The sequence below is a fragment of the Ziziphus jujuba genome, chromosome 5 (genome assembly GCF_031755915.1).
Source record: "Ziziphus jujuba cultivar Dongzao chromosome 5, ASM3175591v1".
In the NCBI taxonomy this organism is placed as follows: Eukaryota; Viridiplantae; Streptophyta; class Magnoliopsida; order Rosales; family Rhamnaceae; genus Ziziphus; species Ziziphus jujuba.
This window is the reverse complement of record NC_083383.1, coordinates 3909386-3933424: the sequence shown is the minus strand read 5'-3', so window position 1 is coordinate 3933424 and position 24039 is coordinate 3909386. Positions and strand designations below refer to the sequence as shown.

Here is a 24039-nt window from a genome sequence, read left to right as displayed (position 1 = left end):
TATTGATACTAAACTAAATTATTGATACTGCTCTTATCTACTTTTTTGTACTATTCGTTCTCAATGAAGACAATTATTTCCAAATCATTTTTATAACGTCTACATCTTTAAACATTAAATGGTCACGAAGCAACCCAAATATCATTCAAGAAAACATACGCTATAGAGTCCACGCCATCACACAGACAGAAAATTCATGCGATCAGAATTGTTGGATTTGATTAGAAACAGAGACAAAAATGATCAATCAGCAGAGACAATTATAAAAACACCTCAATATACATATACGTACCATCCAATCTTATAAACAATGAATCCGATTCTAACATTTGTCCCCGTGACTTTTCTAAAATCACGGTGTATAGATAAGCGACCAACTTGTTATTTATAACCAAGTCCAACAAACACATCCTAAATATTTAATGTGATGGATTCCTCTCACGATAATAATCTACTCCTGTGGGGCTTCCACTGTATGAATTTCTGCGACTCTTGATGAGATGCATTATGGGGCTCATTTTCCGTCACAATCTTATCAATAGGTGTATCTAATAAAAAGCATAAGCATTACTGTCCGTTCACTTTTTGGGCTAACAAGCCCTTTTTATTTATGAGATACTTTAATTATTCCTAATTAAACTCACATACGTATGGCAGTCTCTTGAACACGTGTACGGACTGCTTTATTGAGAAATAGTTGATGATGTATAGCAAAAGGAATTTCTACCCTGGTCAACTTTGTTTTAGTAGCCAGAGGGGCTGGACCTACAACATTGAGGTGGCAAATTCTGATAATCTATGGTGACACCATGATTTCTGGCCCCAGAAAAATTAAAGGAAAAGCAAATGGAGACAGAGAGATAAGCAAGGCTATGATGTTCTTGTCCTCGTGTTGTCTTTAACAAAACAGATAATAATGGAGCACGACATTTATATAAAATTTAGAAGTAGGGGCTTTTTCAACTTTAACAACGTTTTACGAAAGCGCAAAAAGAAAGTGAAGTGATTATGGGTCATGCAAGTAATGACCACTTGATCAGGCTGGTTCAGGTTTAAATATTTTTCTCTTCGTTTTTAACCAATAGAAAACCACACTCTACAAAAACTCATCTTCACCAGGACAATCAGCAAGACGATCCAGAAAGGTAACTATAAATATTTCCAAATGCTTCATGCAAACTAAACATTTCCAATGAAAGTATACATTGAGATAAATTACAAGTAATTCATTTGAGGGTGTGGAAGTTTAAATTCGAGTCTAACACTGTTAAATCCTAGACCAGCTTGTTTAGTTTAGTACCTTCAACATCCGTAACTACATGTAAACACTTTGACCATTAAAAATACAGAGTATGCTAACCTGATTCTTAAATAAATACCACATACAAGCATGAGTAATAAATAGCAGGCCCGAATACTAGTAATAATCTTTAACACTCCAGAGATTTGAGTGCTAAAACTCGATTTTGAGCTCTCAGTCTCTCAATTTTGGACTTAAATTCACCGTGAAAAGATGCAAGTGACATCTTACGACAGGCAAAAGCAACGCTAAATTGTTTTATCTTCTCTTCAAGACCTTTCCTCTTGTGAGATTCAGTGTTGAAATCCTTCATAACATTTTCCTTCTGGTCTGTAACCAGTGCAAGTTCCTTAGATGATTCAGAGACCATTTTGTGCAAAGAATCTCTTTCTTCTTTTAAAAGAAGAAACTCGGCTTCCAATGTATCATATCTTTGCTTACATGCCTCCAGTAGCTGATTATTACTCTGTAACTCCATCTCCAGGTCATGGTACCTTTCCTTTATTGTGTGGAGTTCATCGCTCAAATTTTCCTTCCAATAGCCAATTTCACCTCCCACAGCACAGCCCTTTATCAAAGAAACTAAATCTTAAAGGTTGATGTGAAAAGCAACCTAAACGACTACTATTAGCTAACATATCATGCCTATTCTCAAATATTCAATATGTGTAGCACGAGATATAACATTAGGCTTTTGGTCTCTATTATTTTCAAATGAGAATCAAATAATTAAGAAATTTACAGAATTCAATTATTGTAAAACAAGAATATTATTGCAAGAGACGGTCATTCCTTCCACAAATTAGAAGGAAATATGACATCTAGACCACTTAATGGCTAATCTCAAATTATATAAGAGATTGATGACACAGATAATTAAAGTAACAAATGAAGTATCCTAGCAGTATTGCAGAAAACAAAATTATAACTAGTGAATGATATCTGGATATTTTTGATGAGGCAGCTACCTTATATTCACCGCTGCATGGTAGATTAGTCACCTGCTCGTTCTGAATGCTTTGTGTTTCTGATGATACCAATGATTTGATTGTGCTATTAAACCTCTCAAAGAGAACTTTGCGATATTCTTTAAAATCATTCTCTGTGAAAGATCTGGGGCCATCCAGAGCCATTGAAAAATGACTTTCCAGAGTTGTAAAAAGGCTTGCACCAATTTCACTCATGCTTGAAAGTAGTTTCGCAGTAGAAGACCCATCAGATATAGAACTCTATTCAGATAACAAAAAATGGATGGTAAAAGGTCATATGGATGAAAATCAGCAAATAATGGTTGGAAGGAGGAAAAAATTGGCAAACGACTATGACCTGTGTCATTGACAAAACATCAACATAAATGTCTTTGCAATTTGCTGCACATTCACAAAGCCTTTGAGGGATTTCTTGAAATAGTTGTGCTTCTCGTTGGAGCTCAGATATCTCGCATGTTAAACGATCGTTTAATGTCAATTGTTCTGCGTGCTTCCTCTACAATGATTACCATCAATATATTAGGTCAAAATGTTTGCAGAAAATAAATCACTGAAAAACTTGATGATAGCAACCATAAAGACAAGGCAAGAGATGCACTAGGCCTAAAAAAAAGCTGGTAAAGAGGTATTGATGTGATGCTGAGGTAACTCAGTGAGGCATGGGGAAGAAAAATTAGTAAGCAAGGGGAGCTTTGGTAGTTTGATGTTCCAACTCTTGAAAGAGCAACACAATTGTTAAACAGGTTATGACACAATTCGAAACCAAAAGGTGCACTTAGAAATTTTGCAATATCAAAGAAAATATGTAATAACCTTAAGTTCATCTCTCTCTTCAATAGCAAGTTCCAGCTGTCTCTTGAGATTTTGGACCTCTTGATTGTAATTTTTGTTCGAACCATCCTGAAAAAATTAAAAGAGGCCAACCAAGAAAGTTCTCGTACGTTAGTAAAATTTCAGTGTTAAACTAATAACATTTATGACATCTTTCATCTAATATAGCTGAAAGATGTGAAGAAAAACTTCACATTTGAGTGTACCACCTATAGAATAAATAAAAATGTTTAAAATAGATAAGCAAATCGAAAAAGAAGAGTTAATAATCTGGATCAAACAAAACGAAACATAAACTTACAGGAGTAACATCGCTTGAAGGAAAAGATTGAACTTTTCTTGCAGGAGTCATTTGTATGGAATCAAGGTCAGCTATATAACCTCTGTTCATTTTCAACCAAGTATCTTCATCAGCCACATTGCTGAAAGTATCTGGAAGAGGGCTACAATCAGGCAAAGTTGAATACTGAGATCTCTTCGCAACAAAGGCATTGGGACCAGCTTTGAAACAAGGCGTTCTAAAGGGTTCTCCTTGAGATTTACTATTGCTGTCATTATAATCTTCCGTAATCCTATATCTCCCAGAATCTTGTTCCTACAAGTAGATTTAATTCAAGCAGTAATATAAATATAAAGACATTGCTAAAATGCACAAAAAATCATACAACTTAAGCATATATAGAATTTAGCACGAATATTGGCATGCAACATCCAAGTAAAACATCAAGTTTGATTTTGCAACAATCTAGTTTTTTTCATATTAGCCTGTTATATCCTTCGCTTCAAACCTCAGATGCATATTTCACTTCAGTTTTTAGGGTCTTAAAGTTTGCAAGCACACCATCCACAGTAAGTAAGTCCATCAGCATACAGTCCTAAGACGAGATATAGAAGGCAATATTCAGTTAAACGAAGCAATGTGATAGGAGTAAAAACGGATATATTCTTTGACTTCGAAGTACCCAAGGTCAAAGGCTAAAACAAGGAGAGAAATATGATGCAGAAGCGTAGGAAACATAATAAAGGTAATACGGTCTCCCAAAGCTCAAAACAGAAGACTTCGGTCTAAGAAAAGCTGCCTTGATTTTTTTTTTTTTTAAATTTTAATTTTTCTTAATTTTTAGGGGTCAGTCAACCTTATTCTAGCAAAGCTAGTAATTTCAAGGTTGCAACCTTCTTGTGGGGTATAATTTGGGTAGTTAGCTTTTATTGTAGGTAACTTAATTCATTAGGCATGAGACCCAAATAAATATAGCACTTAGGAGTCTGAAATATGTAGTATGAAAGTTTGTTTGTTCATTTTAATATATATGCATATATATATATATATATATATATTTAACTATGAAGGAATTTGTTGCAAGTTCTTTGTTCTCTTTTCTCCTGTTTTTTCCTTTTCCATCAGTTGTCAACATCTACTTCCTGGTTTCTTTTCAATGCAAAACTAAGATATATTGCAAAGATAAAACTCCTAAAGCAAGGCTGAGTCATAGATAAGTTATGTTATGAGAAAGTACTCTGAATGAATGATGGAAGAAAATCTCGACAGGATTAACACAGTAGCTAAGATGACAGAAAAGAAATAAAAATAAAAAGAAAGTATTTTCAGTGTAGTAAGAAGTATTTCAATGCTATAATTTTCAGTGAAGTAAGAGGTATTTCAATGCTATACTTTTGCTGGATTAACCTGACTAGAGTTGCCGTGAACGTCTGAACTAGTTACAAGACTACTGAGATTGTCAATTTTGATCTGTTGCTCCCTAATACGCTGTTCACGTTCTTTCTGCGATCTTCTCTCCTCTTTAAGTTCCATTTCCAGTTTCTCACGCTCTAGTTCATACTGAACAACAGAATGTAAAGGTGTAAATGTATAGAATAAATATAAATGGCTGATAGTCTAGATTTTGCAGATGAAAGGAAAAAGCCACCTTAAGCAAATCGTTCCTCAATTTCAAGATCTCTTGCTCAAGCACCTCGGATTGAGATCCCTAAATTATTATTTTAGTGTTGTTAGTCTGTATATGATCATCCTCTTCTGTAAATAACATAATGCAATCATCACCTGAAGCTTCTTACGCAGATCCTCTATTTCTTGTTTTTGCCTCTTCAATAAGGCTGCATCTGTCAAAATCTGCATCAAAATTTGGTCATAAAAGTTTATCAGATATTTGTCAAACAGGTTTCCTGTCACTATAAACCTAAAGGAATTTGTAAATTTGCAGAAAGACAGATATGTTTGTGATAGTATCATATTATAAAATTCATAAAATGCAAAGATGACAAATTAAATAGAAACTAAACATACCTCATTCACTTGAGCACAATTAGCAATTCGCTTGGCTCTGCTAGCAAATTGGAGGGTTCCCTTTGTTTCCTCAATGTGTACCTATATGTTCCACTAGCGCATTGTAACTAAAAGCCACAAGGTTGAATTTGACATATGTACTCCGACTAATAAATATAATACGACAGCAACAAGTAATATGCTACCTCTTCTGGTGCTATAGTGCATATAATTGAAGTTTTGGCATTCCCACCGAGGGCAGGTTGAAGTATGCGTGTTAGTTTACTGTCACGATAAGGTATATGACCCCTGCTTCAGAAGTTGCTTTCGTTAGAACATAGTTGTATTACATTCAAATAAGATGATTTACTAAAGGAGAAGAAAATACCTATTCTTTGCACCATCACTTAGTTTGTTAATCACATTACCAAGAATCATTAAGCTCTTGTTTATGTGCTTTCCTTCCTTGAGACGTACTCCATCAGCTCCAGTTTTGGCAATTCTTTCAGACCCAGCTAAATCAACCAAATTCTACACTTATGCAGCAAAAATATTTATGCAATACTTGTCATTATAATCTAAAGAGCAAAATTAGAATTATGATTACATAATTCATGCATCAACTAAGATAATTATTGTTTATCAACTCCAGTAGTACAAAGGAAACAATACTAACCAAGACAGAGACACGAATAGCATCAGAACTATAAAAGTGATTAACGGAATTGGTATCCTTCTCCTTGCTTTCAATTACCTGTGCGCAATAGACATGAACATAATTAAAAATCATTTAATTTTTAATAAGATTTTTTTCATAAAACAAGATACAGCAGGACGCACCATTCTGAATATTGTGTGGGATCTACTGCTCCGAACATTAATATTTGTTTCACCAAAGTGCCTATTGACTGTAAGAAACAATTTTGTGCATAAGCAGAATTTAGACAAAACTAACATATAAAAAGCCAAACATAATTTAAGTGTGCTTTCGAACCTTCTCCTGATTCAATGAGTTTCAACACCTGTTCAGCATTGTTGACAATTTCCTCCCTGAGACCAGCAACAAATACACCACGCTGAAGAGGAAAAACAAAGAAAGTAATTCAGCAAATATAAGAGCACTCTAAGCTTGTCAAAAAAAAAGTTTCAACTCCAACCTCCAAGCTCTCATGAATTTGTAATTTCTGGTTTTCAACGGCCAAAAGATCAATAATTTCCTCATTGTAAATTTCCATGTACGAAACTCGAATCAAAAACTCACGGTCCGATGTCTGGAGAGATTAAAAGAAGAAAATTTAATAAAATTATTATTCAATTCTCAAAGCATCAACTTCAAAGACAAACCCAGAAGTAATTTCTCAAATACCATTTGAATTCTGTCAAATATGTCTTTCACTGCCCGATGAATAATTCCTGGATCCTTTTCAGTACCATTCATGGTAAAAGTCTTTCCACTGCTGGTTTGTCCATACGCAAATGCGGTTCCTGGAAACATCAAGTAAAGGGCTTTAAAATCAATATTTTTAACTATCATAATAACAAAGGTATTTCACATTGAAAAGTTGAGCTCAACGCAAATTTATGTTGGGTATAGGCTTTACAATTTTCTCTTCTTCTTATAGTTATACGCTAAAATGCCTCCTTTGCGTCTATCATCATAACTTAGAATGTTACCTGATTTTTTTAAAACAATACTCAAATAGAGCCACAGACTCACATTCATCATATATGAGCTTCTTCAATCATGATGCAAAATCTGACTCCTTCAAGTAACTAGAATTCTAACACATTACTCCAAATCATCCAAACAACATTCAAAAGTTAGTAAGCGCTTCCCACTGTGTCTTCTACAAACAAAAATTTGGATGATCCAAAAAACAGACACATGAAGGACCTTTACTGAGCCTAATAAGACATGTACTCAAGATAGCAGAGAAGCTTTCATTTTCCTCAGTTTTCTACCAAATGAATAGAGGCGTCTGGCTCTAAAATCTAAAACATAAGCAGAAAACCTTATCTCTTCCTAATTCTACTCAAATCTATGCTCCAATACACAAATTCCAAGAGGAAGCTTAACAAGAATTCATTGGAAAAGTAGAATTAAAAATTCAAAAAAGGAAATTTTGGAAAAAAAAAAAAAAAAAAAAGAAACAACGTACCGTTAAAACCTTCCACTACAGCGCGAATAATATCCCTTGTAAGAAGCTCGTAAATCTTAGCATTCGAGCAACTTTCATCGAATATATGATCTGCAAAGACATAAAACAATAACTTTTTTCGATCTCAAAGATGGAAGAGCAAGATAGAAATGGAAGGGGCTCAGATTGTACCGAAAGCGTAAGAAGCCCCGGAGACAGGGGAGTCATGAAGCTTCTGAAGAGAAATACGATTGTCGTCGACCTTCCAATAGGCTCCGCTGGCCGATTCCTCCGTTACAGGAGGCCTCACTCGAACTGCAACACAGATCTTCTCCATCTTCTTCACTGCACTAACAGAAACTGCACCGTTTCTTCGTTTTCTCTCTGATCTGGGGGTCCTCTGGAGGCTGTTGGAATTTTAATGCACAGGCGGGCAACCACTGCTTCTTTTTGAAAATTGAGGCAATCTTTTGGCGATTTGAAAATCTTTCATTTACTAAAATACCCTCCAATAATCAGATATCTTGTCGGTAAGGCCCTGGATTTAGCGTCCCATAGTCCACACAATTATTGGGCCTTTGTCATGATATTCTGGGCTTAATTTTACTTGGTCTTACTAAATTGAACCTCTGGGTCCAATTGGGCGAGCTTGAAAGTTAAAATGTCATCGTAATTCGTAACTGCGAAGTCATTGTGAAAACGACAAAAAAAAAAAAAAAAAAAAAAACAGAAAAAAAGAAAAAAAAGGGAAAGGAGGAGCTGGCGGATAGTGTAAAAACTAGAAAGTGAGACCGTGCATACGTTCGCGATCCGATTGATAATCCTAAAAAATAAAAAAAAAAGATCGTTTAGACAAGAAAGTGATGTGAAATTGTATGAACATACATGGTGGAGGAGTTTTGCGTGATGATAATGACAATTGAAAGGATGCTTTAATTTGCTCAAGATTGAAGGAGTGCTAAACTTAATAACATTGGCAGGCACTAGCTAGCTATTTAATTGTCCTGGCCAATGTCAGATTATTAATATTAAACACCCGATTAACGAAACAATATGAATTGGTTTGAATAACTATTCATAATTAGCTAGTCAGGAATCATCTTCTCATATTAATTAATGTTATACACCAACGGATAAAGACGTATATATATCTCACGTAACCTACAAAGAATATTCTTCATAGCATGCTGTAATTAATTTATATGTCGGAGAGTTTAACTTCATCAAGACTCTCAAAAAAGATTCAATATTAATTGGGTTTAATTTGTTGCGTTTTTCAAAAAAGCTTCAATATTAATTGGTTTCAATTTATTGCATTTTTAGCTTTACCGTGACCAATTTCATTAGGGCGGCTGGCATCGCCCAAAATGGGTAATTAATTTTTCGTCTCGGAAATACCTACAGCTAAATGTGACGGTGACTAATTGTCGAATTAGATGGCGGACTTAACCAAGCTAATGTCATTTCTTATCCATTAGAATTAACAAATTGAAAGAGTATAAATTAATGAGAGGTAGAATCATATCCAATATGTTTGTCCTTGTTACACCTTTTGTTACAGTGATATTCACTTATTGGTTATCCTCCATGGATATTACTCCCGAGTCAAAAAGAAAATTTTCAACTTTCCATCACAACTTTTTTCTAATTTTCAACTTTCCATCACAACTTTTTCTAACATTTATAATTATCAATAATATATGCATATGTATATTTTTGTGGGGTTAACTTATAAGAACAATTTTATTTGGTAACTTCTAAGAACTTACAGATGCAGGAAAATAGAGAGGCAAGAACATGCGAAGCTGAGACAATGGTGTCTGTGTTCCTTTTGGTTAGGAGGCAGATACATTGGAACCCACCAAAAAATTACACGTAATTAATCATAAACATATTATATATATATATATATATATGGTCTAGAATTTATATAATAATGTGTGATTAATTTGTTGATTGTGGAGTGGTGGGTGAAGAAGAAGACTCTCTCTCCCTCTCTCTCAGTCGTCGATCTCCTTTTCTTTTCCTTTCAAGATTGTGGTTGAATAATCAACTCGTTTTTTCTTTTTGCTCTCTTTTATTCCAGAATGATACTTTTAGTGATCTGATGGGGGCTACATATCCAAATTGAAATCCATTCCTTGCATCTGGATCAATTAAAGTCCCATCCACTATGAGAATCTCCTGTCTGAATTCAGTACTCGTCCTAGCATTTAAAGTTTTGCATGTCCCTTTTCTTATTCATCAAGCATGCATGTACATTCATATAAAATATATGTTTTTATTTGAAAGCCACTTCTGTCAAAATTCCAAATGTTGGTAGCTGATGAAGATTCCTAACAGTTTGAAAACTACATTCTATCTTATTTGCCTGTGCAATACATAAAATAGCCATGGATTCACCAGCAAATTGAATTTGTGCAATTTCATCTGTGTAATTATACTTCAGGATTTTTTTTTTTAATTTAAAAAAAATAAAAGAGTCGCGGTCACATGTTAGCTACCTTTTTTAATAATTAATCACATGTTAGCTACCCTTTTTAATAATCTTTGAAAGTTAATAGTTTACCTATATTCTATATAATATTATTTAAATTAGTTTTCCACCTCCAAAAAAAATAAAAGATGTAAAATTTGCTTTTAAACAAAAAAGTACGGAAGGAAACTAGTCCATGCAACTTTGGAGTTGATGTAAATGTTTGAGGATTTGAGAATCTTCCATTGTTCATTATGATTACCAAAATCTTGATTGACTTGCATCTTTCATATATGTAGTTACTATCATAACAGATGGAAGCTCTTTATTTGGCGAGTCCATGTGCATGTTTTGAATAGTAGTCTTCATTGACCTGGCCGTTTAACTTTCTGTCCTGATATATATTGATATAGTCTGATAGCTATACTATACATATGCCTTCCTGCCTCCATACCATACTCATTATTAACATAATTTCATGTTAATTAAACCTGAAATTAATTACGCATGGATTTATATCTATAATTAAAGATTATCTCGCATTTTCATGCGCGGAAGTGAGAAAAGATCACTAGCTACTGTTCAATATATATTATGCATATATTTTAGGGCATATTTATGTAACTACACATAACACCCCACATGCATGGAAACTAAATTGCCATTTTTTCGGTGGCACATGGAAAACCTCATGTATTAAAAGAGTTGTACACTTGTACACAATTTAAACCTCATGAAAAGCTAGTGTTGAAAAAAACAAAAAAAAAAATAATAATACTGATAAGATGAGAATATATACCTATTACAAAAATAATGGTCAAAAAATAAGGGATCCAAAAAGCTTAAGCCGGAATTTTTTACATTGAAATTCTGCGAAAAACAACACATGCTCTTAACTCAAAACGAGAGATTTTCAAATGTTCAATGAAATTTTTCGAAAATTTCAAACCAAATTATAAATACGTACTAATGAATGAGATCCTATTCGATGATGTTTAACGTATGTGCGTTTTATTTATTTCAATGATTGATTCTAATTATGGGTGCCATATTACAAACGCATAATTTTGCTTAAAAAGGAAAGCCGAAAGCTCATTGCAAAGTGCCTACAGAAATACCCATAATGCCAAAATATAGTTTACTTCGTCCATTAAAATTATTTAATATTTTAGTACAAGAGATTATTTATATATTGTTTTTGTCACATAATACAATGAATCTTTTAGGTATAGGAATTGTTGATTAATGTGTGGGTCCTTTCCTTTTTCTTCGCACACTTAATTAATTAATAAAAGGGCCACTCCAAATTCAACATTTTTGAAAGTAATATAGTATGATATATAATTAATCGAAATAATAAAATAACCAAACTGTATTATTATTATTATTATCTTTTGGTAATAACATAGAGTATTCTTTACTTAATCGACTATAAGCTACTGGCCTGAATTATTAGGTCATGTCATATATATCCTTAAGCAAAACACATGGTTAATTAAAGTCGTAGAACCTTAAACCCGAAAAGTAGGCTAATAATTGACCCTCAAATCTTTAAATAGAGCAACAGCGTACGTGGGATTATTTGTGAAGCCAAACCCAAACGTGAATTATTTTCAAAGTGGTGACTAGTTATCAATAAAGAGATAGAGAGAGACAAACATATATATCTATATACATACATATATAAGCATATTCATTCATTGATTAGCCAAAAACAAAAATATTTACATGAGAAAGCACGGTTGGCTGCTGTTCCTTGCGTTCATATGCCCTTGGTCGAATTTAATTACCATCAAATTCATGAAAGAAACTGAGCCCTACAATATCTTTTAAGGTGGGCCTATATCTAACCTAGCTAGGCTAACTGGCCTTCAGCAGCAAAACACGTATACAAAGCTGCTGAAAAAGAAAGTCTCTCCAACATGACCAAAAAGCAAAATACCCTCTCTCAAATCTTTTACATGGCAACGTGGGGTTTTGCAAAGCCACCAAATTTTACCATCTCCATTGAAAAAAAAAAAAAAAAAAAAAGGGTCCTTTTGTTGGTGGGGTGTGTGAGCAACCAAATGAACCCTACCCACATGAAGCAAGAGAGGGAGCTAAAATTTGCACAGGTTAGAGAGCTAATTTATTGGATCATATATCTTATAATGATTTAAGTTAAAGTTGGTAACGTAGAAATATATATATATATATATATATTTATAGTGGAGATTATTGCATGGTTTGTAATATCCGGCATAGATCCGAAAGTCTGGAGCAAAGAGCAAAGGATTCGGATCTCAACCGGTCATTCTCTCTCCATGCTATGTGACAGTGGTGTGCAACTAAACCCAACCGGTTCTTAAGGTCCCGGTTTTCTAACCTCAACCGGTTCACCTGGTTCGTGAGGTTCTCTAAATGCCTCTTCTTTCTCCAACGGGATCTCCGGGCTGACTCACGGTTCGATTCCTTTCGCCTATACTTTCTCTCTTCAACTGTGTAAATGGCCCGGTGCGATGTCTCCTCGGATCCGGAGTTTGGACTGCCCGAGTTTCCTGGTTGGAACGTAGACAGTAGCTCCTCGAGTTCAGTAGCCGTGAACCCGGTCTCGAAAACCGGGCACTCAAAATGGACATCTTCGTCAGAAAAAAACATGGCTTAGCAGCTGAAAATATTTATTATTTTGCTTAAAAGAGTGAGGCGGAGAGAAAAAGGAGGGGAAAAGGGAAGGAACGAAGTGTAAGGAGGGGGTATTTATGGTTGAGCCCAAGGAACACTTGGGGTCCACCAATGCAAAAGATTTTGGAGGATGAGGGTATTTTGGTCAGAGAAAAGTACTTACAAGACACAAAAGTTTGTTTTTATGGATTTTATATTATTTGTTGAGTATTACGTGCCATTACTTTCAGTGTCGGGTTGGTGTGGTGGTGGGGTCTGCTACGAAATTTGCTTTTTTACTTTTTTTTTTCTTTTGGGAAGAGAGAGAGTAAAGATAGAAAAGTTAGACGCCAGGGTACTTTGAGAAGATTAGCTTAGCTTAATCGCGAAGAATCAAACAAGAACGAATAATAAACAAAAGTCACATTCTGAAAAGTTTTTCAGACAGCAGATAGCGCTCAGGTCATATGGAACACGCAGCTTGCCCCTGCATGTTGTTGTAATATTATACGTAATTCCCACCACAATTTTTTTTTTTTCAATATATATATATATATATATGCAGAGAGCAGAGAGCAGAAAGAGAAAGAGAGTGAAAGGTAGTAGTTATAATTAAGGCTACTATCTGGGAATCGCGGGATGTTCATTGGTGTACACCATGTGGTTGTCCTAAGCCAAAAGTTTGAATAACTCCAAAATCCTTATGCATATAAGTTCATGGTAGGCAAATAAGGTCGAACAAGCTTATATAGTTATATGAATCTTTATCAGAAAAATGTACAGGCCCAGCTAAAAAATAAATGGAGACGACAAAACGATTTGATATTCTTATATAATTTTTTATGATATTTACTCGCTTGAAAACCAATAACTGTGTTACGTACTTTGGTATTTTTCTCAAATTGACTGAATATATATATATATATATATATATATAGCTCACAATTAACCACCAATGACATGTGATTCGGGAAAAAATGAATTGACATATTGCTGTTAATTTGGAAAATCAGATGCTTAATAATTGGGACATACTAATTAATCATGAAGTTACACACACACACACACACACACACACACACAACTAAAGTAGATATTAATCAAAAATTGAGGAAGGAATATTCGTGGACAGTTTTCTTAGTTAGGAGTAAACGTAGGTAGTTTGGCAGTTAGTATTGGTTTGGTCAAGTCCAAATTAGAAATGATGAGTGGAGGATAACATGCATGCGCACTATTTAAACCTTAAAAACAGTGTGGGAGGGAAAGCAAAATATAGCATCCTGTCTTCCTTTTAGCGTGTCAGTTTTCCCACATCCAAAGTAGGCTTCATGTGCAGCCACTGATTTTAAAAACATGGGGAAGAAGGGTATACCTCCTTTTTCCAACTGCTTTGGTTCAATACGAATATGATATATATGCTCGGCAAATGCTTTGCTTTGTTTTCTTTTAGCCACCCCTCATGGCCTCAATCCTCTTCCTTCTTCTACCCCTCCCAGTCGGTCCCACTTCCCGTTTTAAATGCTATATTACTCTACTCACTTTCATGCAACTTTTCCGATTTTACTTTTAGTTCAATGACACACAGTGACTGACAATCTGTCTCGAACTATTCAAATCACTAGTCTTTCGTGCTCATTTGTGAGATATGAACCACACATATGCGTAAAAAAAATACCCAGAGTATTAATGAAAATTTTTACTGTAATTTTTGTTATTTTTAATAATGATTGCAGTATTAATTTGCGTTTAACGTGAAACTGTCTGTTCACATCCTGCAAGTCTGCAACTTCCACATTTTTCCACTAAAAACTACTAAAAAGAAATTAATAAAAGCACCGTCCACACAACTAATGGGGTTTGATTTACGAATTTAACCTTTACATGGTTTCACTTGCATTTATGGACTAGTGTCTCAGTGTTTAATTTCTCTATAGGCTTCTAATAATATAATAAAAATAAGCTATGAATAAAACTTTTAGATGTACTAATCAATTAATTTTATTTGTTAAACATATTATACTCGTATTAAATGGTCTGGATTCATATTCAATATTTCTTAATAGATCCATACTAAATACCTTTATATTAAAATATCCACATTCCGAACCCTTACATCTTGATATCTACAATAAATAGACAAAACAAATTTAAAAAGAAAAATTGTAATAACAAGGTTATATCTAATGCATCAGATTATTTTACTTGTGTTGTACATATATTGACTAATGTGATTATAAAAAAAAGAGAATATTTATTCACATTTATTTTGAAATAATAACAGTTTTTAATGGAAGATGAAATGCAATTAATCCCAATATTTATTAATTATATGCTTGGTTTCGGCATTGGGTAAGGAAACTAAAGCAAATAAGCCATTTGTTAATACGGTTGATTTTTGGTTTTTCCTATTTTTCTTTACCTAATTGTATGTAATTTTCTTATGCCAAGTGTTAGTTAAAGGTAATTAGAATTTCTTAAACAAATAAATTATTATCAAAAAAGAAAAAAAAATCGTTAAACATATAAGTTAAATCATAAAGTTGAAGAAGAAGAAACACATACACACACAAAATGGAACACAACTTCAAATTGTGTTGATCTTTTATTTTTTTCTTTCCTTCAAGTTTATATTGTTTAAAATGTCTAGCAAACTATAACCATCATTAGCTAAAACTTGATATAAGTAAATTATACATAATCAGGAAGAAAAAGATTTAAAAAAAAACAAAAACAAGGACCCACAAAAAAAAAAAAAAAACAAACAAACTAACCATGTTACTAAATGACACAAAAGATGACCCCATTGCGGTCTTATAATAGTCCAATGAATAGAATCTAAACAGGCAGACCTACCTACGAGCAAAGCAATAAAGGTTACAGCATATAACATGTTTTAAGTAAAAAAGCATTTGTTAGAATATGTTCCAGGTTGCACCAATTACAGGAAAAACTGAAGTAAAGCCATGAACAGAGGTGGCATGTCCAATTACAGGAAAAACTGAAGTAAAGCCATGAACAGAGGTGGCATGTGGATGTGTTACCTTAGCGTGCAACCGATAACCAAAGGGAACTTTAAATGCTACAAAAAGCAATTGAGATCAAATACAACTGAATCCTAGACCAGGCACAAAGTTAGGTCTATGAGAAAATCCTGATAAAGCACAAGGACTAGCTCAACGCAATAAAAGCAGGCTTAAGATTAACTCTTAACCAATGAAAAAATAATGCCAAGTCCTCTTTAAATGTTAAGCTTTGTGTTCTATGAACCTCGAAACTATATCCAAAATGAAGATATAGATGGCTTCTGTCACTAATTTTTACAAAAGATTTAACTTAAAGACGGAATGAGGGAAAAGAGATTTCCATATACAGATGAATAACAATCTTCAATGTTCTTGGAAGTGGCATTCAACACCCCTTATGATTCTCATACTTAAGCTTGCGGGTGGAGGCATTTGATTTCATTACCAACAGGAACATAGGATGCTTACAAGTTCACTGGAGGACTTCCCTGAGTTTTACAAATGGTAATTAAAAGTAAGTATTCCCAAAGAATTAAAGGAGTGTATAACAAAGTCTGCACCTCTAAGTTTTAACACAATAAATTTCATGGTATCTCAGTAGCTAACATCTTTCTTACCAGTCAGAATTTTCTTACCTACATTCATGTCATTTCTATCCAGGGAAATGAAAAAGTGAGTTCTCCTACCAGGAAATTTCATGGACTAGAAAGATATGGTTATAGAGAAACCACCATCTCACCTTAAACAAAAGATCATATGCAATTTGTTCCCAAGGCAATGATATTGACATTAAGGAGCATTTGAGAGGAACTATCTCCTCATCGAAACTTGTGCTAGAAGCAGCAGCTGCATAGGCTTGCTTTGCTGCCTCTGATGCAACAGCTGCTGCTTTGCGGACAATTGAGCCAATCCCAAACCCTTTTTTTGATATAACAGGCGAAAAAGGACCGGAATCTTGGTGGCTTTGATCTGTTATCATGGCATGATGAATCAGTAGTGGACATAAATTTCCACATCATATGATTAGCATTGAAAAAAGCAAAAGAGAAGACACCTAATTCAAGAGATAAAACCAAAAGCAAGAACCAAGAGGTTTTCTGTGAGACAGACATATGCGATATAGTTCCAAAGCAATGATATGATTTCCATATCTGAGTTACTGACTCAAAGATTAACCCATAATTGTAACCTAGAGTTACAATTTTCTATTAGCTCCTCCAATTCTACCATTACATGGAGTTGGTAATGTACCGATCTACTTTAAGCTGACATACACATATCGCCAATTAATGCCAATATATGTATTTTTATATCTAAGGAGAAAATTTAATTTTCTCAGGTCATAGTTACTTAGCATTCTTATTTTTCTGTCTCTCAAGACACAGATATCTAGAATAGACAACCAAAACACAAAAGTGAATTTTAAGAAAGGATTTTGTGAATCAACCAGGTCATACAGGAGGAGGAGGAAGAGGATGAAAAAATAGGTGAGGGGGGAAAGAAAACCCTTACCTGCAACACCAGAAACAGCTACTTCAACTTCCCCACGACCTCCAGGACCTTTCATGTAAAGTCTGTCTGTTTTGCCAGGGGAATTACCAAGTGATAGAAGACTTCCAAATCGAGACTTGCCAGCTGTATGTGTGTGTGTGTGAGAGAGAGAGAGAGAGAGAGAGAGAGAGAGAGAGAGCTAAATAAAGCAATATGCTGGTATATGACATGCAGTAGGCCAAAAAACTAAAAAAATGGAAACAAAATAATCTTTGAACAGAGTCCTTTAAATGGGAAGGCAGAAAATTGAAGGTCAGTAAGTTGTGCATGTTTAAGATGGAATCGAGCTCCAATTACATACACAAGCTACTTTCTTACAAGTAAATTTTTTCATGCACTAAAATGCAAACATGAAAAATAAATAAAATTAAAGGTGCTCATAGGAAGATATACCATCATATGCATCTCGAACCATTTGATAGCTAACAAATCCTGAGAAAAGTGTAAGCTGCAATCATAAACACCAGCAAGTCAGAAAGCTAAAATCTTATCTTTGAAGTACCAAGTCTGTCTGCGGGGGGGAAGTCCTCTGTTTGCTTTCTTTCTTTTTAAACATATACCAGGGGGCAACTTGCAACTATGGAATATTTCAAATTCAAGCTGTTAATAAAAACCCAATGAAAGTTTTGTTGGTAGAAACTTGTATCAAATTCAAGCTGTTAATAAAACCCAATGAAAGTTTTGTTGGTAGAAACTTGTGTTCTGCGGACATATGTTTACTCATTAAATGACAAACTTAAGAAAAAGTTCCCAACAATTTCCATCGAAAGCAACAAAAAGAACAGAAGCTTGAGTGTGCGTTTGAGAGAGAGAGAAGATGAGAAGAGGCTTCATACTTGGGTAAGCACCAACACCCTGATGTTGGTGACCATGTCCATTGCATCTTTGGTCATGTGCATAGAACTAATGCTATATTAAATTGTGAGTTCAAGCTTAGTTAAAGGAAACAAACAAACGCTTGAGTGAAAGAGAGTTAGGACCGGATGATAGAAGGATTTGTGGTGTCATAGTGTAAACCAAATGCCTCCGTGTAGGTAACTAATTTTCTTGCAGGACTAATTATTTGGGTCAATAATACATACTCTCTTCAGAAAGCGAGTAAGTTGTATGCTAACATGGATAAACATTGCAGAACCAAAACATCCACAAAGAGGAAAAGCACTGGAAGAACAAGTAGACTTTGGACAATTACAGAGTTAATATAAGTAAATTCTTACTTGTGAGAATATAATTGATACACACCTTGGTATTCTGAGTCTTTCCAGTGTTACTTTCAATCCTCATAGGAGAAATCTCACTGGTACTACAATTATGTTGCTCATTTTCACTAGGAAAAGCTGCCCCACCATGTGCATTGAGAAGAACACAATAGCAATGGTCAGTTTCTGTCAGGACCTGCAAAAAGTAAAAATATAAAAATAAAACAGGATGAAAAAATCATTTCTTATGGAGCTTGTTCAGTTCTAAATTCTTACCCCTCAGGAGCAACAGAAGCTCCAATACATGAGGCTTGAAATTCAAATTATAAGATGTGAACCAAATGTATCAAATGTATAGCCCATAGCATGTAGTACCAATTTCGAAAACACATATATATTATATGGGAAAAATGACCACTATGGAATTCTATTCAGGTAGAACATTCTGACCTATATTCAGTATAAGCATTATCCTCTGGCAAAATCAGCAGAGAATACTGGTAAGACATATTGTGCTCAAGACAAATATATCAAATTAATGAGCATTGAATTAAAGACAGGAAGCCAACACATATAATACAATAAACATTTACCACAGCATCAAAAGTGGAGTCGAAGTCATCAATTGCAAAACAAATATCTGGATAGGCCGGTGTTGTCTCCACTTCCTATATACATGTTCCAGCCAGTGTCAATCAAAATAAAGATACATGTTCCAGCTAGTGTCAATCAAAATAAAACATACATGTTCCAGCTAGTGTCAATCAAAATAAAACAGAGTTACCCACTTTGAATCCAAGATAAAGCATGTTTCCTTAAAGTAAACAAACTTACCTTTTTTGAATCCAACTGAAAATTAACCCGGCTTGGAGATGCATAAACAGTCTTTACAACCTGTAAATATTACATAGGCCATACAAAAAAATTAAATTAGTCTGTAAAAAGACATAAATACAAATTGGGAGGGGGAAAAAAAAGAAGTATGAAAAGATAGTTCAAGTTTTGCCATGTAGACATATAGCTGCAGTATCCATCAGGTTTTCAACTGAAGAATTCAAAATCTGAGTTTGTAGAACACACACCATCCATACTCTTACAAAGGCCCCAACCAACAGTGGCTGATCTTGGGAAAGAAACCACTATAAAGGGCTAAATCTACACATATTAGTTGCCCCAAATTAGGCCCTGCATACCTTATATATAGGAGACAATGGTGTTTCTCGTGCAACTTGATGATTCAGAAGTGCCTGGTGACTGGAAAGTCAAAACTTGTTTTAAATTCTACCATGAGTGAACTTAGACAATAAACAACTAGAAGCTCTAAACAATAGATCTAAGAAATTTCCATGTAAAAAGTACAACATGAAAGTGCTATTCAGTGCAATTACCACAGATGAATCAGAGGCTAAAATATATGTGAAGTAGGAAGTGGGACTACACTCCACTTCAAATGTAGATCCATTTAACCCATGGAAAAAAGAGGAAAAAAAAAAAAAAAAAAAGAAGGAAGAAGAGACCTCACACATGCATTACAATCAGCTACCGTAATGTGCGTCATTTGAGCAGAAGACTTTACAGACAGTACTAATACAATCGTAAGTTACCATACCTAAAGTCAAAATTTCCAAAGGTCCAAGATTTGTCCCAACAACAAAGATAAAGAAAATTTACCTACAAATAGCCACTGTTACAGTAAATGAAGTGTGAGCAATCAAGTTCAAGTAAAATGAGCGCCGCCAGTCGACTTCTTTCAAATTTTCACCTAATAAGTTATCCAACTGGTAGATTAAAAAGAAAATTAAAAAAAATTAAAGAAAAAAGACAAATATGTTGTTAGTAACATGTCTTTTGTTTAAAAAGTTTATGATAAAACACATGCATACATACACACATGGAGCCCAATCACCATTTGACATTGCCCAATCATTAGGAAATTATACAAAACCAAGCAAAAGTAAGGAAGATCAAAATCAAATTACCCATTACACAATCAATAACTATTTTTAAAAAGCATATGGTCAAATTAATGAGCACACATACTCTTAAATCGGCTAAAACATATATAAGTCCTATCTATTCAATTTAGCTAAGGTGCAAATGTCAAACAATAACGTAAACTTTTCACTAGTCAAGTCATAACATTATGATAGCTAATTGTGTCCCTTGTGTCTTTATTGTTTCAGTTTCATTTTGCCTTTGAACTCTGAAATTGTTCAACGAGGATCACAACAGTGGTTAATTGACTGGAAACATATATAAAATCCAAAGTGGCTCTCATGCTGTCTTTACCTTAGCTGCCCACCTGCGTACAAAGTAAGGAGGGAAGCCTTCCTTATCATCACCAGAGTCATCTCCTTGTGAGTTCTTCTGTAGCATAATTCAAAAAATGAGCTACATTTCACCAAAAGAAATATAAATAAAATGAAACACAGATAAACAAATAAATATGAAATAGAATGGGGAAAGATAGTTATGAAATTGTAAAAGGCATACCAATTTTCTCACAAAAAATACAAGATCGTCGTCTTGTCGCCTCCTTGATTCCTTACCACGAATAAAATACAAATCCAACACGCCATGCCAGAAGCTTTCATCCATTTCAATGTCCGTATCATCTTGCTTATCAAGTAGAGTCTTTTCTAATAAGCTCGAATTTTTCTTCACCATACTCAACAATTCAAACCTACGAAACAAACATTTCTAAAATTATCACTTATAACTCAATGCCTCCGTTCAGTCGAACTCCAAATATTCAATTCCAAAAAAACAAACGCAACTTACAAAACAAGGAGTTCTGAAAGTAACACTGCATTTAAACACCAATTTCTTTTTCTTTCCTTGCAAAACTTGAAACTACCATGAAATTCAAACTTGTTTCTCTCTAAACAAGTTGAAACATAACAGCTTTCACACCTTATAAACTACGATGAGAAAATGAATGCTACATCTCCTAGTCCCATAGCGTAAAAATTGAACTACAATTTGTGATACACAAAACTGTATCGAAAAGCGCGAACTCAAACCCTAATTGAAGAACATATGGGTTTAGGAGGCGTACCTGGAAGGAGTTTCGCCGCCATCTCCGAGCATTTCGTCGTCGTCGGTTTTTTTTTTCTTTTTTTTTTTTCTCCTTACTCCAAAAATTTTCTCGAAATTCGAAATTGGGAAAGTTGAATAGATGATCTGAATGACTTAGGGTTTTACAATTCCCCCAAAAAACAGATTCGAGGAGCAAGTGGCGCCAATAGTCTGAGATCTTGCAGCAGTTTCAGTAATTTGGTTGTTTGTTTTTCTCTCGGAAAAGAGTCGAGGTGTTTTAGAGTAATGTTTGAATATGATTTGGTGCACAAGTAAACACATGGGCTTACAGATATAGGAACGACACGTGTCCATCAGTGGGCGTTTTAGTATTTTTGATCGAATTTCTTAACCTTAACCTTTTGAAAAAAAAAAAAAAAAAAAAAAACACGCATTCACTGCGGCGCCGTTTGTTTATCATAAGGCCGCGTTGGTAAGGTTCTCTCGAGCGAAAGACTTTCGTCTGATTCCCCTGCTACAGCGTTATGAAATGAAGTCGGTCCTTATGAGGCAATGACCTCAACTTTTTATTAAAAATAAAAATAAAATAAAAAACCAACCCTCAGCTGGGCTAGCTCGTGGTGGACAACCGTTGGTCCACGCATTGCCAGTCCGTCAACTCTTTTTAGGTCTATTTACGTGAAAATGGATGGTTTGGAAACTTGAACCACCATCCAAACAAACACGTACTTATATGTCATGTTGGATTGAGGAAGCCACAAATACTCTCACCCTTAAGGTTATCCAACCGAATAAAAATCAAATCAAACATTTGAATTTTATAAATTATAGCTATATTTTAAATGAAAGATAAACATGTTTCTTTGGTAAGATTTAAATACGTCATTTTTAATTATTTCAGTACGTGTCGGATTTATAACGGGCAAAACTATGTGCCATACTTGGAGAAAGTTAAAAATCAGTTTCTCATAAAAGTAAGACACGTTTGCTGATAGTAATCCGATGAGATAAGATCTACAAAATCCAACTCTTAACCAAATGAAAACTTTTATAGTAAAAAATGCAGAGTACTAATATAGAACATAGAGGAATGGTTGGTAGCTTAGATTCAACAACTATTACATGGTAAAAATATACCACATTCATCAGCAACTTACAGTAAAGATAATATTATTTTGATACAATATTGTATTATATCAAAATTGTACAGACAGCATAGACCTTGCTGATACTAAAGTTATAAAATTACGAAAGATTATATTGATCTACTTACTGTTCAAATCTAACATCTTAAAAACCAATCTTAGAAGTACAGAGAATTATAAGCCATTAAATGCCAAATAAAACCCACTTCCATTTGTCAATCTCATTTGTTTAGAAGAGACACGGCCGAAGTATATGGTTAAAGGTGTATCAAATGATGACAAAAAGGCATATAAAAAACTAGTGTTCTATGTTTTTAAGGTACGGAAAGTTACATACCAAGTAAATTATTCATCTTAAATGACAAAAAACTGCTGAATAAAGCTGCTATTACAACATAAAAGCTATGTAAAAAAATACAAGATCGTCAATCAGAGATTTAATAACAACCAATGTTAGCTCACTATTACATAAACAAAATTGTAAGCAGGACCTTTCTACCATATGAGCTTTCTTGTTTTTTTGGTGAATACATATTACCATATAACTTTATCAGCGTTCTTGCAGGCTTTAAATTCTTCCACATATTGAAGCCCATAAATTAGATAAGCAAGTCAATCATGGACATACTAACATTTCATTCTTTAATTATGTCATAAAGACAAAACTCTGCCTAAATGCGGTAAGAGCAAGTTAGATCCCACAACCCCAAATCCAACCAACCCTACAATATGATCCCCATTTTCTCTACCTTTATTTTCTTTCCTTTACATGTTTGCTTTCAAACAGAAAGCTCATACAGAAAATAAGGCATTCTAATAGGAAACAATGTTAATTTGCATGGAGTTAATTGCCCCTTTTTGAAAAAATGACATGCCATTAAAAAAAAAAAAATAATGAACAGAAAAAACCTTTGATTTATTTGTAATAACATTTGAAAGAATGAACAACAACAAAACAATCATTCCCGCAGGAGTTCTGAAATTGATGCGCATTAATAAAAAAAAAACAACTAATGCTTTTTAGCTAAGATGGTGCAGAGTGCAGATTGAATTTACCGCGCAGGTTCAATTCTTGATCCTTGGGAATATTTAAAAATCCCATTTTGCTACGTCACTGTGGTTGATAACGAAAACGTGGAATCTGTTATTACAGCGGAAAATTATTTTCTGTTTGCTATTAATATTTTGTTGTTTCTATAAACTGGGTCATTTTACGTTTTTCATGTTTAAAAAAAAAAAATTTCTAATTTTATATGTAAATATTTTTTTTACTAATTTTTATTTTGTGTGGAGCCTAATTTGTAAAATCTTATTTCACATCTTCGGCGCTCATTGGTGAACTCTGGTAGTTTTATGTTTTTCATTTTGAGGTTGTTTCTATCTATCTATATATATATATATATATGAATATTGGAGGTTAATTT

General features: G+C 34.1%; 2 protein-coding genes across 13 annotated transcripts; both read right to left on the bottom strand.

Annotated features, from left to right (window-relative positions):
• Positions 1-1205: 1205 nt before the first annotated feature.
• Positions 1206-8017, bottom strand: LOC107420615 (kinesin-like protein KIN-7N). Of its 4 annotated transcripts, none has more exons than XM_025074528.3 (19): positions 7735-8017; positions 7564-7653; positions 6771-6889; positions 6562-6675; positions 6399-6480; positions 6245-6312; positions 6081-6158; positions 5793-5935; positions 5611-5713; positions 5426-5506; positions 5183-5251; positions 5049-5108; positions 4793-4960; positions 3909-3995; positions 3422-3715; positions 3103-3189; positions 2627-2785; positions 2269-2529; positions 1206-1868 (listed from the first exon to the last, which is right to left on the bottom strand). In XM_025074528.3, the coding sequence occupies exons 1-19, from the start codon at positions 7877-7879 to the stop codon at positions 1431-1433; spliced, it is 2646 nt and encodes an 881-aa protein (XP_024930296.3). In that variant the 5' UTR covers positions 7880-8017; the 3' UTR covers positions 1206-1430. The 4 variants fall into 4 exon arrangements, with proteins under 4 accessions (XP_024930296.3, XP_024930297.3, XP_024930298.3 ...); XM_025074529.3 differs by having other exon boundaries at positions 4808-4960; positions 7735-8016; XM_025074530.3 differs by lacking the exon at positions 3909-3995 and having other exon boundaries at positions 7735-8016.
• A 7810-nt stretch (positions 8018-15827) lies between these two features.
• Positions 15828-21803, bottom strand: LOC107408927 (uncharacterized). 9 transcript variants are annotated; one of them, XM_048475600.2, is made up of 12 exons: positions 21490-21800; positions 20925-21114; positions 20721-20795; positions 20103-20209; positions 19625-19685; positions 19266-19325; positions 19025-19099; positions 18475-18627; positions 17626-17680; positions 17194-17316; positions 16421-16650; positions 15828-16169 (listed from the first exon to the last, which is right to left on the bottom strand). In XM_048475600.2, exons 1-12 carry the CDS (start codon positions 21519-21521, stop codon positions 16146-16148), a joined length of 1185 nt encoding a protein of 394 aa, XP_048331557.1. In that variant the 5' UTR covers positions 21522-21800; the 3' UTR covers positions 15828-16145. The 9 variants fall into 9 exon arrangements, with proteins under 9 accessions (XP_048331557.1, XP_048331556.1, XP_048331562.1 ...); XM_048475599.2 differs by having other exon boundaries at positions 20721-20798; positions 21490-21784; XM_048475605.2 differs by lacking the exon at positions 20103-20209 and having other exon boundaries at positions 20734-20795; positions 21490-21803.
• Positions 21804-24039: the final 2236 nt, after the last annotated feature.

What these genes read in the sequence shown, in the direction of transcription:
- LOC107420615 (XM_025074528.3), bottom strand. Translation starts at nt 7,879, where the DNA reads ATGGAGAAGATCTGTGTTGCAGTTCGAGTGAGGCCTCCTGTAACGGAG. An exon ending in AAGAGAGAGATGAACTTAAG is followed by an intron (nt 2,786 to 3,102) that starts GTTATTACATAT and finishes TAATCATTGTAG; the next exon opens with AGGAAGCACGCAGAACAATT. An exon ending in CATGCAGCGGTGAATATAAG is followed by an intron (nt 1,869 to 2,268) that starts GTAGCTGCCTCA and finishes TCTTTGATAAAG; the next exon opens with GGCTGTGCTGTGGGAGGTGA.
- LOC107408927 (XM_048475599.2), bottom strand. Translation starts at nt 21,521, where the DNA reads ATGCTCGGAGATGGCGGCGAAACTCCTTCCAG. An exon ending in TACGCAGGTGGGCAGCTAAG is followed by an intron (nt 20,210 to 20,720) that starts GTAAAGACAGCA and finishes TTAATCTACCAG; the next exon opens with TTGGATAACTTATTAGGTGA. An exon ending in GAAAGACTCAGAATACCAAG is followed by an intron (nt 17,681 to 18,474) that starts GTGTGTATCAAT and finishes TTATGATTGCAG; the next exon opens with CTTACACTTTTCTCAGGATT.